This window comes from Thamnophis elegans, chromosome 7 (assembly GCF_009769535.1).
Source record: "Thamnophis elegans isolate rThaEle1 chromosome 7, rThaEle1.pri, whole genome shotgun sequence".
Lineage (NCBI taxonomy): Eukaryota > Metazoa > Chordata > Lepidosauria > Squamata > Colubridae > Thamnophis > Thamnophis elegans.
The window spans coordinates 70,635,185-70,650,035 of NC_045547.1; the positions used below are offsets into that span (position 1 = coordinate 70,635,185).

The 14,851-nt window shown below is 37.6% G+C and overlaps 1 protein-coding gene across 3 annotated transcripts in view; it reads right to left on the reverse strand.

The window, feature by feature from the left end:
• The window catches only part of CPNE8 (copine 8), a 61,006-nt gene that overhangs the window by 30,169 nt on the left and 15,986 nt on the right, over nucleotides 1–14,851 (reverse strand). For all 3 annotated transcript variants that reach the window (XM_032220862.1, XM_032220863.1, XM_032220864.1), the window contains exons 2-4: nucleotides 9,955–9,995; nucleotides 3,843–3,889; nucleotides 734–837 (exon numbers count right to left, since the gene is read on the reverse strand). In XM_032220862.1, coding sequence (XP_032076753.1) covers nucleotides 734–837; nucleotides 3,843–3,889; nucleotides 9,955–9,995 — 192 coding nt within the window. The remainder of the gene's footprint in view (nucleotides 1–733; nucleotides 838–3,842; nucleotides 3,890–9,954; nucleotides 9,996–14,851) is intronic.

Below are 14,851 nucleotides of genomic sequence, written 5' to 3' on the forward strand. Positions count from 1 at the left end.
CAGAATTAACCTGCAATACTTTATTCTAACCACTGCACCACCACAGCTCTTCATGGCAAAGCAATCAATGCCAAATTTCAGACAGCTGGCTGTCAGCAGAAGTAGCCTGCACTATTGCACTCTAACCACTGTGCCACTGCGACTCCTACATGATCCCCTCAAATAATACTATTGTATTCAATTTTTCAATTTGGGAAACATATTCTGCCAAAACTGATTTTATAAAAAAAGATATTGGAAATTTTTCTGAGTTTAATTCTGCAAATCTGTGTAAGCATTGGGCAATAAGATCATGGAGTTCTTTTCTGACTCTCATTACTTAAATTATCTTTATCTTCTGGCAGAAGAAACAACAGATTGTGTCAATATGATTTCATGTATGTATCTGCTACATTTTTGAGAGATATAAGAAATAATTTCTGCTGTTATTTAAGTTAATTCCTGATAAATTGATACATCCTGACCTGCTTGCAGCACAGGACAGTTTTTACACTGTCTTAACCTGGAAATAGACTATAAAATAGTGAAAATAGGATTTTAGAAAATATTTTTTCACTTATGATTTTTATTGCAGTGTTTTTCAAAACCAATTCAGCACTTCATTACAATTTAAACTGCTATAATAAAATATGTGATCTAATGCAAGTAGTTTACTGATGAAATATCTATCTGTACTATTATGAAAGATCAATTCACTTATATTATCAAAATCCAAATTTATTAGTAAACTTACAAATCAAATCGCAGGTTTTGTCTCTCCTCAAAAAAGTAATCCATTATAAATTTTCTTACAAAATCTGGGTTCAAAGTATTGTCAATTACTTCTGTTCTTCCAAACTATAAAAGAATATTTTAAGAAAATGCATCAGTATATAAATATCTGTACACACATCAAATAAAAATATCAAATTAAAAAATATGAACACATGTGAACAAATCATAGGCCAGTTTAAAGGAGATAAAGGAAGAAATGAGACACTTTAATTAAAATTAAGTACTGGTACAAAAACTTTCAGTCCTTACAGACATAAGTATTCTCAGAATATCTGATCTACGTAATATGTTATTATTATTCTACTTAATAAATCCAAAATTGACTACAAAAGGATATAATAAAAAAAGTCGTAGTCCAATTTGCTTCAAATTATGCTTTCGTTATATACTCAGATTTCATTAAGAAGCCATTTTCCCAGTCTATCACTACTTTATTATATAAGCCATGAGTAGGTTAAGATTTTTGGCTCTGCAGTCACTACAGATGTTTGGATATAGAGTATGTACACAAACAAAATCACTTCCTACACTCATATGCATAACATCATTTCCATAAATATCCTACTCTTCTTCTGGGAGAGGAAAAAGTCATTTTTTTGTCAGCAAAACTGGAAGGAGTTTCAGCCCATATCCAGAATGAAACAGGAAAGCAAAAAGCTTCCCTTTTTTCTTTCTAGGAAAGTCTAGTCTAACAAAGAGAAGGACTAGACATAACATGATAACAGTCTTTCAATATTTGTAGGGTTGTCACAGAGAATAGGAGGTCAAGTTATTCTCCAAAGAAACTGAGGGAGGGACAAGAAGTAATGGATGGAAGCATATCCAAAGGAAAATTATTATACCTAGAATTAAAGAGAAATTTCCTATCATTGAGAACAATTAATCGTTGGAATGGCTTGCCTCTACAGCTTCTGGTGGCTCATTGCTTGAGGTTTTCAAAAAGAGATTGGACAACCATTTTTCCAGAATAATATAGGGTCTCCTGCTTGAGAAATGCTATTGTCTAGGTTCCTACTCTCTGATCTCTCTAGGGGTTCAGATCTATAGCATTGCCCCCCAGGCACCATGGGTAATTTCTATCTTCTGGAGAGCCCGGACCCAAATCATTTACAGCACATCACACCTAGTATTTATCTTTGTTAAGTTAGATATACTTAGTTCCCTTAATTGTTCCTCATGATTTAGCCCACAGACCTCTTAGCATCTATGTTGCTCTTCTCTGTGAACTTTTTAGGGTATTGGCATCCCTTTTGTATCAAGGTAAACAGAACTGGATACCTTGAATTAGTCCCATAAATCTATCAGTAATCAGTTCAGCACTTAATAGAATAAGTTGAACTTATTCTATAAGTTCTTACGTTATTCAGCAAGCAGTTGCATTCTGAAGCTTCTAGGCACAATTGGTAAGCCTGCCAAAATTGTCCAAAGACATTTCTGGGCATGGTGTGCCAGAAGAACACCTTTTGCATCCCCTGGGCAAGTGCATCTGAAGGTAGGGTAACATGTACAATACTTAACTTTTTCCAGCTTTCAACCTCATGCTCAAATCTTGTTGTATAGGATATATAAATAGAGCCAGTGATGAGGAATGGCTGGGATTTGTGCTTTGCTGCCAGGCAGAAATATTTCCCACCTCTACTTCCCTCATGCAGTCATATACTGACAACTTTACTCACAAGCCTACAAGCTAGTGCTCCAACTGCCTATGATAACTGAGCCACACCCTGCATTTTCAAGGACTTGCCAACATCCAGAAGCAGATTGACATCCCCTACCCTACTCTTAGCTTATAAATGGAAATGCTAAGACAGAATAGGAAAAAAGGGATGTAGGAGGAAAGGAATTGCAAAAAGGGCCCAGTACTCTTAAGCATCTTCATGAATGATTTAGATGAGGGGATAGAAGGGAAATGTACCAAATTTGCAAAGAACACCAAGCTAGTGGGGATGGGGGACACAGCTAATACTTTGGAAGACAAGATTCAAGATTCAGAAGGATCCTGACAGACTTGAGCATTGGGTTGTTTTCAATAAGATGCAGTTCATGGTGAGAAATGTATTGTCCTGCACTTAGGCAGGAAAAACCAGATGCACAGGTACAGAATAGGTGATACCTGGTTCAGAAGTAGTAACTGCGGAAGACATCTAGGTGTCCTAGTGGACTACCCCTTAAATATGAGCCAGCAGTGTGCTGCACCTGCTAAAAATGCTGATGCAGTCCTGAGCTGCATCAACAAGAGAAATAGTATCAATTTCATATGAAGTGATAGTATCACTTTTTGCTGCACTGATGACTTCACACTTCCAATACTGTATCCACTAGGTGTGATGTGATAATCTTCCAGTACTTCAGGTTTGTCCCAAAGAAGAGATTAACTTATTCTCCAAAGCACCAGAGTCCAGGACAAGAAGTAATTGGTGGAAGCTTAAAGAGAGATACAGCTAAGGAGAAATTTCCTGACAGTGAGAGCAATTAAGCAACTTGCCACCCGGAATTGTGCAGGTTTTCTCTAATAGATTGGACAACCATTTGGCTGGCATGGCTAATCTCCTGGTTTCCTGCTCAAGTTCGACTAGAAGACCCCCAAGGTCTCTTCCAGCCCTATGATTCTATGTTCTATTGGCAGCTATTTCAAATAGCAAGCCAAATGCCAGGACCACAAACTGCAGTGAGCATCATATCCTGGTGGGAGTCCTGCTTGGAGTTTTGCCTGGACTTGGTAGCAACAAGAAAAGGGCCACACCTCATTGCAACTAGTTGAAGAGCATTTGGAAAAAAGGCAAAGGTGGTATGCTTCTTCATAGATTTTGAGTCTTTTATTTGAATTGAGTGATAGAGACTGAATATAAAGGATTCAAGACATTTACATGGCAACAACAGCTTGCAAAACTTAGAAGAGTAGACTTAACCCAAATCAATAGCATATTATTGGGGAAGTTGTAATAAAGCATTTATGGATAGATTTGCTATGCTGGTCCTTGCCAGTTCTTAGAAAGCAAAAAATTCTCATACCAGTACATATTACTTTTATATGACAGTACTCAACTGCTATATATATATAACATTACCTCTCTCCATTCTTTATTTCCCATCCCTTGGGTATACAAAACACAAACTGCAGAAGAGAAAAAAAAGGCAATCAATATCACAAATGTATGTAAATTAATATTCCAGTATAGACTAATATTTAAGCTATAATATTAGGCAGATTTTAAAGCGATATAACACAAATTATATTTAAGAGCTAATGAACTAGAATTAATATCTGGAATTTGAATATTTGTATATGGTGTTTTGTTTGTTTATTTTTTTAAAAAATGTAACAGATAATTGTATTTTAAAAAAACAGGCATCTGAGTCAGCGTTTAATGTATACTAAAAAGACTCAAATTTACCAGAAATCCATTCCTATTAACTTACATCTGAGTATACAACACACAGGCTGTATACCTCCCCCAAGGAAGAGCAAACAGAGAGAACAAGGTCCCCACCCCAAGTTTCACGGGAAATAGTTTTATTGCAGAAAAATTCAAAGTTCAATATTTGTGCATTGCACTGGGAGATAAAGGGGGAAGTCATAATCTTGGCTTTTTTATTTTATCCCTTTCCCACCACATATGTCCAACTACAGTCAGCCATAAAAATTATTGCCTATTATAAAAATGTAATATATTTTATTGTACAACAGAAAAAAAGAAGAAAACAGTGGGCATATTAATTTTAAGGCTGAGTGTAATAGAATTCATGCTTCTACTGAGATTTGCCTCTTGACAAGCATCTCTATTTTTAACATCTTGAATGTCACATATTAAAAATAAAAAAAAATGTTTTATAGCCCAGTTTATCAATTTTTGGAAACAAAAGACAAAATAGGCCTTGGAAAAACGGGCACAAAATATCTACATTTTCCCCCAAGCTTTCATATCTCTAAACACAGCCTACCTCAAAACTACATTCAAATAGTGTTCAACTGATCAACACCTTGCTTTAAAATTCCCACAGTAACATCTCAATTCAACAGAACATTTGGGAAAAGGGGTATCTAAAATTCTACCATTGTAATGTACAATATTTATGCAATTAATTTACATTATTTATGTAAATATTTATGTACAGTATTTGCATAATGATGCAATTAATTTTAATATATTTTTTATAAATGTGTTATTTGTACAACTGCATCATTATGGGGTATTATTGTTTCATACATTGAAACAAATTACATAAATTATATCAATTGTCTGAACTGCTTTGGAAATAACAGGCTTTGCTTACTATTTGGAGTAAAGCCTGAGATACAATTCTGCCCATTACATCTGACGTCTCCTAAACAGAGTTCCCAAAAAATTTACCTACTTTATGAAGGCATTAGTTAAAGATTTTTATATTCTGTTTCTAAAACCTATCATGAAGAAGCTTTGAAAGGAGCTATTGCATTATTATTATTGCGTGGTTAATCTTTGATAGATTCACAGCCTTTGGGGTTAGTTGGTAGTTCAACAGCTCGAGTCCTAACCAAGGACCTAGGAAGTGTTAAGGTAACGTCGAAGGATATAAGCTGTTCCAAGTAGGGTGGTTTTTTGTAGAATCAAAATGTTCAAGTCTGATAAATTTAAAATTTCCAAATAGCGAGGTAGCCCTTTGGGTATTGCACCAAGGGCTCCAATTACAATCAGGACAACATATGATTTCTTTTTCCACAGTTCCTCAACTTCAATTTGCAAGTCCCAGTACTTTGTGATTTTTTTCTTGCTGTTTATCTTCAATTTGTGCATCTCCAGGTATTGCAATGTCAATGAACCATACTTTTTTCTTTTCAACTATTGTTATGTCAGGTGTGTTGCGGGCCAAGTGCCTGTCAATCTGGATTCTGAAGTCCCACAAGATCTTGACTTTCTCATTCTCTAAAACCTTCTCAACCTGATGGTTCCAGTGGTTTTTGCTGTACTCAAATCCAAACTTTTGACACAATTTCCAGTGAATGATCTTAGCAACGCGGTCATGCCATTGTAGATAGTCAGTTTGTGAAATTTTGCTGCACCCACTGATCAAGTGGTCGACTGTCTCATCTTTCTTATTACAGAGGCGACATTTGCTATTGGTGGTAACATGTTGAATTTTTGCCTTCATGTAGTTTGTGGCTAAGGCTTGTTCTTGAGCTGCCAAAATAAAACCTTCTGTTTCTTTTTTCAGTGCTCCTGATCTTAACCAGGTCCAAGTTAGCTTTTGGTCAGCTTTGCCTTCAATACTTTTCAAGTATTGGCTATGCATAGCTTTGTTTTTTCCAATTTTCATCTTGCTTCTCAATTACTTCTTTCTTATATTCAGCTTTTGACTTAGTTGTCTTTAAAAGGCCTCCTTTATTTACTTCCTTAATCATTGGTTCTTCACTTTTCTGGATGTAATCATTCAAGCTGTGTTTTTCTTCTTCCACAGTCTGTTTTACTTGTAGGAGTCCTCGACCACCCTCTGCTCTTGGTAGATATAATCGGTCAACATCACTTTTAGGGTGCAAAGCATGATTCATTGTCATAAGCTTCCTTGTTTTTCTGTCCAAATTGTCCAACTCCATCTGGGTCCAGTCAATTATTCCTGCAGAGTATCAAATCACAGGTATAGCCCAGGTATTTATGGCTTTTATGATGTTTCCTCCATTCAATTTGGACTTTAATATCTTGCAAATTCATCGAATGTATTTGGCTTGACTTAATTCCTTGACTTTATTATGCATTAAGTCAGAGGGCTCTAAAATCCCCAAGTACTTGTAGCCTTCTTCTGGTTTTACTGCCTTTATCATTTCTTCATTCTCAAGTTCTATTCCATCATCTTCTATGACCTTCCCTGCTTTGGTTGCCATTGTTACACATTTGTCAATTCCAAACTGCATACCAATGTCTTGGATAATTCTTTTGTGCTTTCAATTAATAAATTAAGTTCAGCTTTTGTTTTACCAAACAGCTTCAAATCATCCATGTACACCAAGTGCGAAATTTCCAGTCCTTTCTTTGCAAGTTCATATCCACAGTTCATCTTCTTCAAAATGATTGTCAGTGGTAGCATTGAGAGTATAAAAAGTAGGGGTGAAAGGGAATCACCCTGGAAAATGCCTCATTTAATTTCAACCACAGTTCTTCTTCATTAGCTAGAAGCTTCGTTTTCCAGAGGTTCATTGAAGTTTCCATGAATTTTTCTATGTTGCTGCTGATGTCAAAGATTTTCAGGCATTTCTTGATCTAGCTATGGGGAACTGAATCAAACGCTTTCTTATAGTCTATCCAAGCCATGAACAGGTTGGTTTGTCTTTTCTTTGAATTCTTTAGGATTAACTTGTCCATCATCAGTTGGTCCTTTGTTTCTCTTGAATTTTTGCAGCATCTTTTCTGCTCTACAGGAAGCAAGTTATTTCTTTCCAAGGATTCATAGATTTGGTTTGCAATGATACCAGTAAGGAGCTTATATGTTGTTGGCAAACAGGTGATTGGCCTATAGTTTCCAGGGTCCTTTTCTTTTTCTTTATCTTTTTGTATCAAAAATGTCCTTCCAGTTGTCATCCATTCATCATTTTCAGGTGTTTTTAAGTTCTGGTTCATTTGTGCACACCTATAAGTGCCTTTAACCAGAAGCCATGTAACTCATCTAGTCCAGGTGCACTCCAATTTTTCACTTTTCTTGACTATCTTTGCACCATTTCTTTTGTTATTTTCACATCTTCCATTTTATGCCCTTTAATCTGTTTGATCCATTTTGCATTTCTGTTGTGCTTGTTGTTTTCCCACAATTCTTCCAGAATTCCAGAGCTTTCTCTTTATCAGGCTTTTCATTTGTTGTTACTCCATCTCCACTTTCTAAGCTTTTATAAAACTGGTGCTGATTTGCTCTGAACTGTGAGTTTTCCTTGAACTGAGTTACTTGGTTTTCATACCTTTTAATCTTTTCAGCAACAGCAATAATCTTCTGCTTCAGCTCTTCAATTACTACCACAATCTCCTTATTCTCCAAATCATATCTTACTTCCAGGCTGCTCTTGACCTGTTTGTTCTTTAGCTGACCTTGCCTTAGGTTCTTCAAGCTGCTCAAGTCTCCATGAAATTTTTTGATCTTCAATTCCAACCGAATTTTCCATTTAGGCTTCCTCTTCTTGCCTCTTTGGTTCTTTTGTATATTCAAACCCAATTCTTTGATGGGTATGAAGGCTGCTGCATACATCAGCTGGTTTGTTTCAGCTAATGCAGTGATTTGAAAGGTTTGTATAGCCTCATTGAGCTTTTTTAGTACCTTTCTCAATTCTTTCCGGTCCACTTGGTTCAGCTTTGGCAAACGTGTTCTTTCATTTGATCCTTTATTTTCTCAGCTAATTGAGCAATATCTGTTGGTGTTTGTTCTTTAGTGTTTCTTTGTTCTTTATCTTCATCCATTTCAGCATCCTCTTCCTCCCTTTCTTCCTCAGTTTGCTTTTGAGTTTGCAGATCATTCTTGATGTTACTCTTCTTTGTTGGTATATTCAGACCATTAGTTGCTTTCTCTTCAATTCCTATTAATTCTGCTGTAGTGAAAAATTTGTGGCTTCGAATTACACATCGTTGGTCCATTAGCCTTTGTTCACTGATCTCACAATCCGTGTGGTTCATCTTCCAAATCTGATGCCTTCGTTTTTGAAATCCACATTTTGCTGGCTCAGACTGATAGTAAGCTTTGATAATAGAGATGTTTTCTTCCCTAGTCCAGATTTTTCGCTTTTTCTTCCAGTAGCTTGTCAGCTCCATGCCCTGGTTGCCTAGCAGAGGGAGTTGAGCCCTGTAGCTCATTTTGCACAGAATGCCCAGGAGCCATAGCATCCAATGGAACCCTTGTTAATCCGGGCGACGGTTCAGCCGGCATAAATTTCATTCTTTTTTTGTATTCACCATATTTGAATGGGTTGTGGAGCAAATTTTGTCTGGCCCTTCACCTGAGACCTGCCTGATATAGTTGCACCTGTTCAGCATAGCCCTTAGGATCATTAGAGCACGCAAGCCCCTCCATCACGACAAGGTGGTGGTAACTATTACTATTATTATTATACAATTGTATCACAGCGGCCAGTTGTTTCGCCGGATTTGGCATTGGTTACTAGTCAGGCCCCACCCAGGGGCCTAGGACGTCGTAACGTATTTTCGTAATATGCGTGCAGATCCAAGCAGTGCGGCTTTTTGCATTTGACTGATGGTGATTTTGTCAATTTTTAACTGTTTTAAATGTAATTCCAGTGCTTTTGGAATAGCACCCAGTGTGCCAATTACCACTGGAATTACCACTGCTGGTTTGTGCCATAGTCGTTGAATTTCAATTTTTAAGTCTTGGTATTTTGCGATTTTTTCATGTTCCTTCTCAGCGACCCTGCTATCACCTGGTATTGCAATGTCTATGATTGTGACCTTATTTTTCTCAACCAATGTGATGTCTGGTGTATTATGCGATAGTATTTTGTCTGTATGTGAAAATCCCACAAGATCTTGACCATCTGATTTTCGGTGACTTTTTCAGGCTGATGTTCCCACCAGTTTGTTGCTGTTTTAATATTATAATTTTTGCACAAATTCCAATGGATCATTTGTGCTACTGAATTGTGCCGCAATTTATAATCAGTCTGCGCGATTATTATTATTATTATTATTATTGTTGTTGTTGTTATTACTATTATTATAATACAAAGAGCCTTTAGCTTCTTATTTGGAAGTATAATTTGAATTAGCTGCTGAGGAAACTCATATTTTATGCAAAGAGTTTAATTTTTTAAAATCTTGATATTTTACTTGTGTCATGTAAATAAAATAAAATTTGAATTGGGGTTACATTACTTTGTTCTCTGCCGATTCTTCTTGTAAATTTAAAAATAAGGACAAGAATATTTGTTGTATAGAAAGTTTTGTAGATTTTTTAAAATATATAATATTAGGGTAAGGAGAAACTTGCAAAAAAAGTAGTGTATCTCATTTTCACTATTCCGGAGTACTACAGTATACATAAGAAAGGATTTTCAGCTAGTTCCTGGAATAACTCAAACTAAACAAAGAATAGCTAAACTAGTAGTTAAAATAATCTTAGCAATATAGCCAGATGTGATAAGGAAACAACAGTAAATTTACAATTTCATTTCTTCATTGCTTTATTCCAAAAGTGAAATACCAAAATAATACTTACTTGGATCAGATTTTGAAAATGTATCTCTATCCAAAAGGTTCCTATTAATAAAACAAAATTGAATATTATTTTTTAAAAAAACATTTTACTCAAACTGCTTAAGACTGGAGGCTTTTAAGAAGAGACTGGATAACACTTTATCAGAAACAGTATAGGTCTCCTGAGAGCCGGGGGGGAAGGGGTTGGACTACATCAGCGGTTCCCAACCTTTCTGGTTTGGTGGACTGGCAGGGAGGAAGAAGGGATAGTTCCATGTCAGAGGCAGGTGTGTGTGCGCCACTTGCGCAAGTGCGCTCACTCACCACTTGCATGGTCTGGTTCTGAACAGACCACAGCCCAGGGGTTGGAAATGCTTGGACTAGATGACCTCCAAGATACTTTCCAACTCTGTTACTGTTACAAAGAAAAAGAGCTGTTTTACATCCATACCCAGAAAAGCAGAGTGGAAGTATCATGCCTGTCAAGGTTAAAATAAAGGCAAAATACACTTAAATTGCAGCTACCATATGGTCCAGCAGTTGGATAATGATACGGGGTCTTGTTGAGGAGAACGTATATGCTTGAAGCATATAGCAATGATAGGAAAGTGGCCTGAGGCCTGACGTCATGAGCACACTCCCTTCGGCTCTCACCACTTCTCCATGTCTCAGGTGCCTCCTGGTCGCCAACTCACAGTTGGTTTCTGGATCACTCTTTCTTGTCTCCTCCCCACTGATTCAAGGCTCAGGCGCCACCTGGTGGCCAACCAGTCTCTCTGCGCGCTGCTCGGAGTCGGAACCTTGTCCAGGTCCTCCACTCTTCTTCCAGAGCCAACTCATAAAGCCCCTCGCTGTCAGAGTCTGTTTGCATCTCCAGCAGCTCCTGCTGGGCCACAACATACATACATACATACATACATACATACATACATACATACATACATGTTCTGTCCCCCACTTAGCCTGTTCCAAAACTAAAGTCACACAAAGCTTGCCAAAAGAAAGCCTTTATCAGTCTCGGCTCAGGCTGGCTGCGAGCCCAAAATAAACATAGATAAAGTCTCTTGCAAACAAAGGTTACGCGGCAGAATGCAGAAACAAAACTCTTACAGCACCAAGTTTTCAAGAAGCAAAATCACTTCTCCAAGTGTCTCACAAACTCAAACAGGAACGGAACTGAATTCTCCATAAACGAACGACGAACCACGAATGAACGATGAATGTTGACGTCTGCAACCAGGGTGTGGCACCATCAGTCCTTTTATCTCCAGAAGACGACACTAACGAGCCGCAACTGCATTGTTATTCCTGCATCCCGACTCAACTCACAGCAAACTTCTGCTGAGTCACAACACGTGTATGTGTATATATATATATATATATATATATATATATATATATATATATATATATATATATATATATGCATATATATGCATATATATGCATATATATGCATATATGTGCATATATATATATATATATATGCATTACTATCATTATTAATCATTTATTTGACTATAACTATTATCACTTCATTTTATACGTAATACTCTAAATTTAACTGTTTAACTTAATTTTTAATTATACGTTTGCATTGCATCAGCCTGTAGATTTCCAGTAATAGTGCAGTAAAAGAAAAACAATATTTCCAAGCCTCCAGCCTCTAAGTGGCAGTGTTACTTCTTTTCCCTCTATTGTTACAGCCCTCTTTATATTCCTCTTTATATCTTCTTTATATGCCAAACTTATTTAAAAAAATGCTTAAATGGACAAAGAAAAACAATCCAATCAATCTTTATAAAAAAGAAAAAGAGAATTTTAATCCATAGATATAAGAAGAATAAAAAATAGAAGAAAAACTAATCCATTCAGTTTTAAAAAATAGGGAACATTGCAAAAAATCCATCCGTGAAAAGAAAAAGATAAAAAAAGATAACACACTTAGTTGAATGTGGCTTAATTTCGCCGCTTTCTCTCTTCTGTCTTCAATTTTAATTTAGCTTTTTTTAGGGGGGATAGTCTCTTTTCTAATAATAAAATTTCCTCACCAATTCGACACACTTTCTCTTTCCGCTTTCTTTCCATTCTGGAGCTTTCACAACTTCAGCAGCTTCAAAGGCTGTGTTTCTGTCGTCGGAATAAGAGCTTCTCCTGGATCAATCAGGGACTTTGCAGCGTCCCTGAGATCAGCAGGACGTACTCTTTTCTATCACCAACTCTGCGAGATGGTTTAGGTCCAAAAGACCGTACAGTGGCAGAAATATTAACTGCGATCTTGGAGCTCCAAGATTGAACGTCGTGTCATCGCGACGTTAGCTCACTTCCCCGCCCTCGAAAAGGGGATTATTTCTGTGCCATTAATAAATCCACAAAGATTTGCCTAGCGGCCCTATTTTGGTAACCCAGTCCCTCCTCGGTGGGAGTAAGATTGTTTTCCACATGCAGGTTCAGTGCTAGGAACATGCAGATTAAGTCGCTCATATTCACTCTAGTGGAGCTCTTGGACTCATGGCTTTTCTAGAAGAGCATGTGGCAACTGTGGCCAGGAGGGCCTTTGCACACTTTAGGGTGGTGTGCCAGTTACATCCATTCCTGGATTGGGAAGCTTTGCTCAATCCTGGATTGGACCCTTGTGACCTCTTGTCTAAACTACTGCAATGTGCTCTATATGGGGCCTCCCTGTAGAATATTCAGAATGTTCAACTGGTACAGAATGCAGCTGCATAGATCCAAAAGGGTGTCAGAAATCTGACATGTGTAACAGCACTGCCTCATGAGTTGCACTAGATGCCAGAGTGTTTCTGAGTGCAATTCATGTAGCTGATGATCACTTTTAAAGTCCTTCAGGGCTTGGGGCAAGGTTATCTTAAAAGACCACTTTCTGCCAGTCATTTCTATACATTCAACTCAGGCAGGCAGGTTGGCCACATTGTACGCCCATCAGCCAAGGAATGTCAGAGGGTGGGAACCAGGAGACTTGCCTTCTATACTGTTACCTCTGACCCCTGGAATATTCTTCCCTCCAGATAACAGGATGATTGTTGGCCTTTTGCAAGGCAGTGAAGACTTGGTTATGTCCCCCGGATGTTCAATCAATAAAATGGTCTCAAGGTTTTCTGGAATCCTAGAAGAGAGGATGCCATCCTCTCTTGGGGGAGGGGAGGGGGATGCTCTTGAAAGATAAAATATCTAGAAAAGAAGGCAAGAGCACAATCCTCCAAAATGATGCTCTTCATAATCCTTTTTACAGAAAATGATTTCGGACGTAAATCTGGAGGCATATTAGAAATAGCAGAATGATTTGATGTTAACTCCAGAACTATATATGGTTTTCCTGCAGAAGAATGCTGATTCTTCTGAATCAGCAGATTATACTTTCATTGTGGCATGGAAAGCAACGTCCTTAAAAATAGGCAAGTAGACAACATGGGGAGGATATTAAAGTCAATTAGGCTGCCAACAGTCTTGAGGCTAGGGTCTACAACTGTATTATGCTAGCCATGTAGATGAACTTGATGTCTGGCAATCCTCACAGCTATAGAACAGTGTAGTCTTTAAGATTGGTGGACTTTTATCAAGATTAGTGGGAGTACAGATTGCAGTTAAATGAAACGAAGTTGTGAAATGAAATAGCTAGCAGGAAGTTCAGAACCCCATATTAGGTGTTACCAGTCTTATTAATCTGTCCTTTCTGAAGAGAAGGTCTTCAATTCTGGCCATAGCCTCCAGCTTAAATTCAGTGTAGTGAAGCAAGGCATAATGGCTCCAGGCAGTGGAAGAAAACATAACCTTGACTGTCTAGTCAGCAATGTCTTAAAACTCTTAAATGTATCACAAGTATCATAAATTAATACAGTTGTGTTTAAATTTAAAGGACTGCATATGTTTATATAGTGTGCATATGAGCATTTGGCCAAGACAGAACCTTGGGGTATCCATTGCATGCTTCCCTCCTTGTAGATGTACCGTATTTTTCGGAGTATAAGATGCATCTTTTTCCCCTCTAAAAGAGCGTGGAAATGTTGTTGCGTCTTATACACCAAATACAGCCCTTTTGGCCTCCTGAAGCACCATCCCGCATCCATTTTTGTGAAAAACCGGCAGTTTGTCAGCAAAATGGGAGTGTTTTTGCCTCCTCCCCACCCCCCAGAAGCACTCTGCAGGCTTCAGCAGGATTGGGAGAAAGGAAAAATGCCCCTGTTTTGGTGAAAAATGGGGGAGTTTTTGCCTTATCTCAACTCTGCTCAAACCTGTAGAGTGCTCATAGGGGCTGGGGAAGAAAAAAACGTCGAAATCTTGGTGCGTCTTATAGACTGGTCTTGGTACCTCTTATAGTCCAAAAAATACGGTAGTTCTATTCACACTGTGAATTCATCTGGTAGTGGTGCTGATATAGGCTGTGATCTACTTTGATAAATGCCTTACTGAAGAGTCCATGTATTCTATATTCACAGCATTTCCTTGATTCAGTAATTTAGTCATTTATCGAAGAAGGTAATAAGATTTGTTTAGCATGATCTGTTTTTAACAAACCGATTGCTGACTTCCAGTAATTGCCTTATTCAAATCCTGTGCCTGATTATCTTTTCTTGGATTTTCCCAGGTATTAATGTCAAGCTGATTGATCTGTGGTTTCCTGGTTCCACATGTTCTCCTTTTTTAAAATTGGAGAATCACATCAGCTCGTTTCCAATCCTCTGTCAGTTCCCGCATGCTCCAGGAAAGATTTTGTTCAGTGATTCAGAGATCACATCTGCCATCTCCTTCAGAACCCTGAGATGTTAACCATCTGGTCCTGGAGATCTGAATTTGTCTAGAGTGGATAGATGTTATCTTACTAATTTTTTTGCCTCTTTTGAACTGCATTCCTGTTCTATCTTTGCTACTTTTGATAGATTGGACTTTTTCCCTCTTTT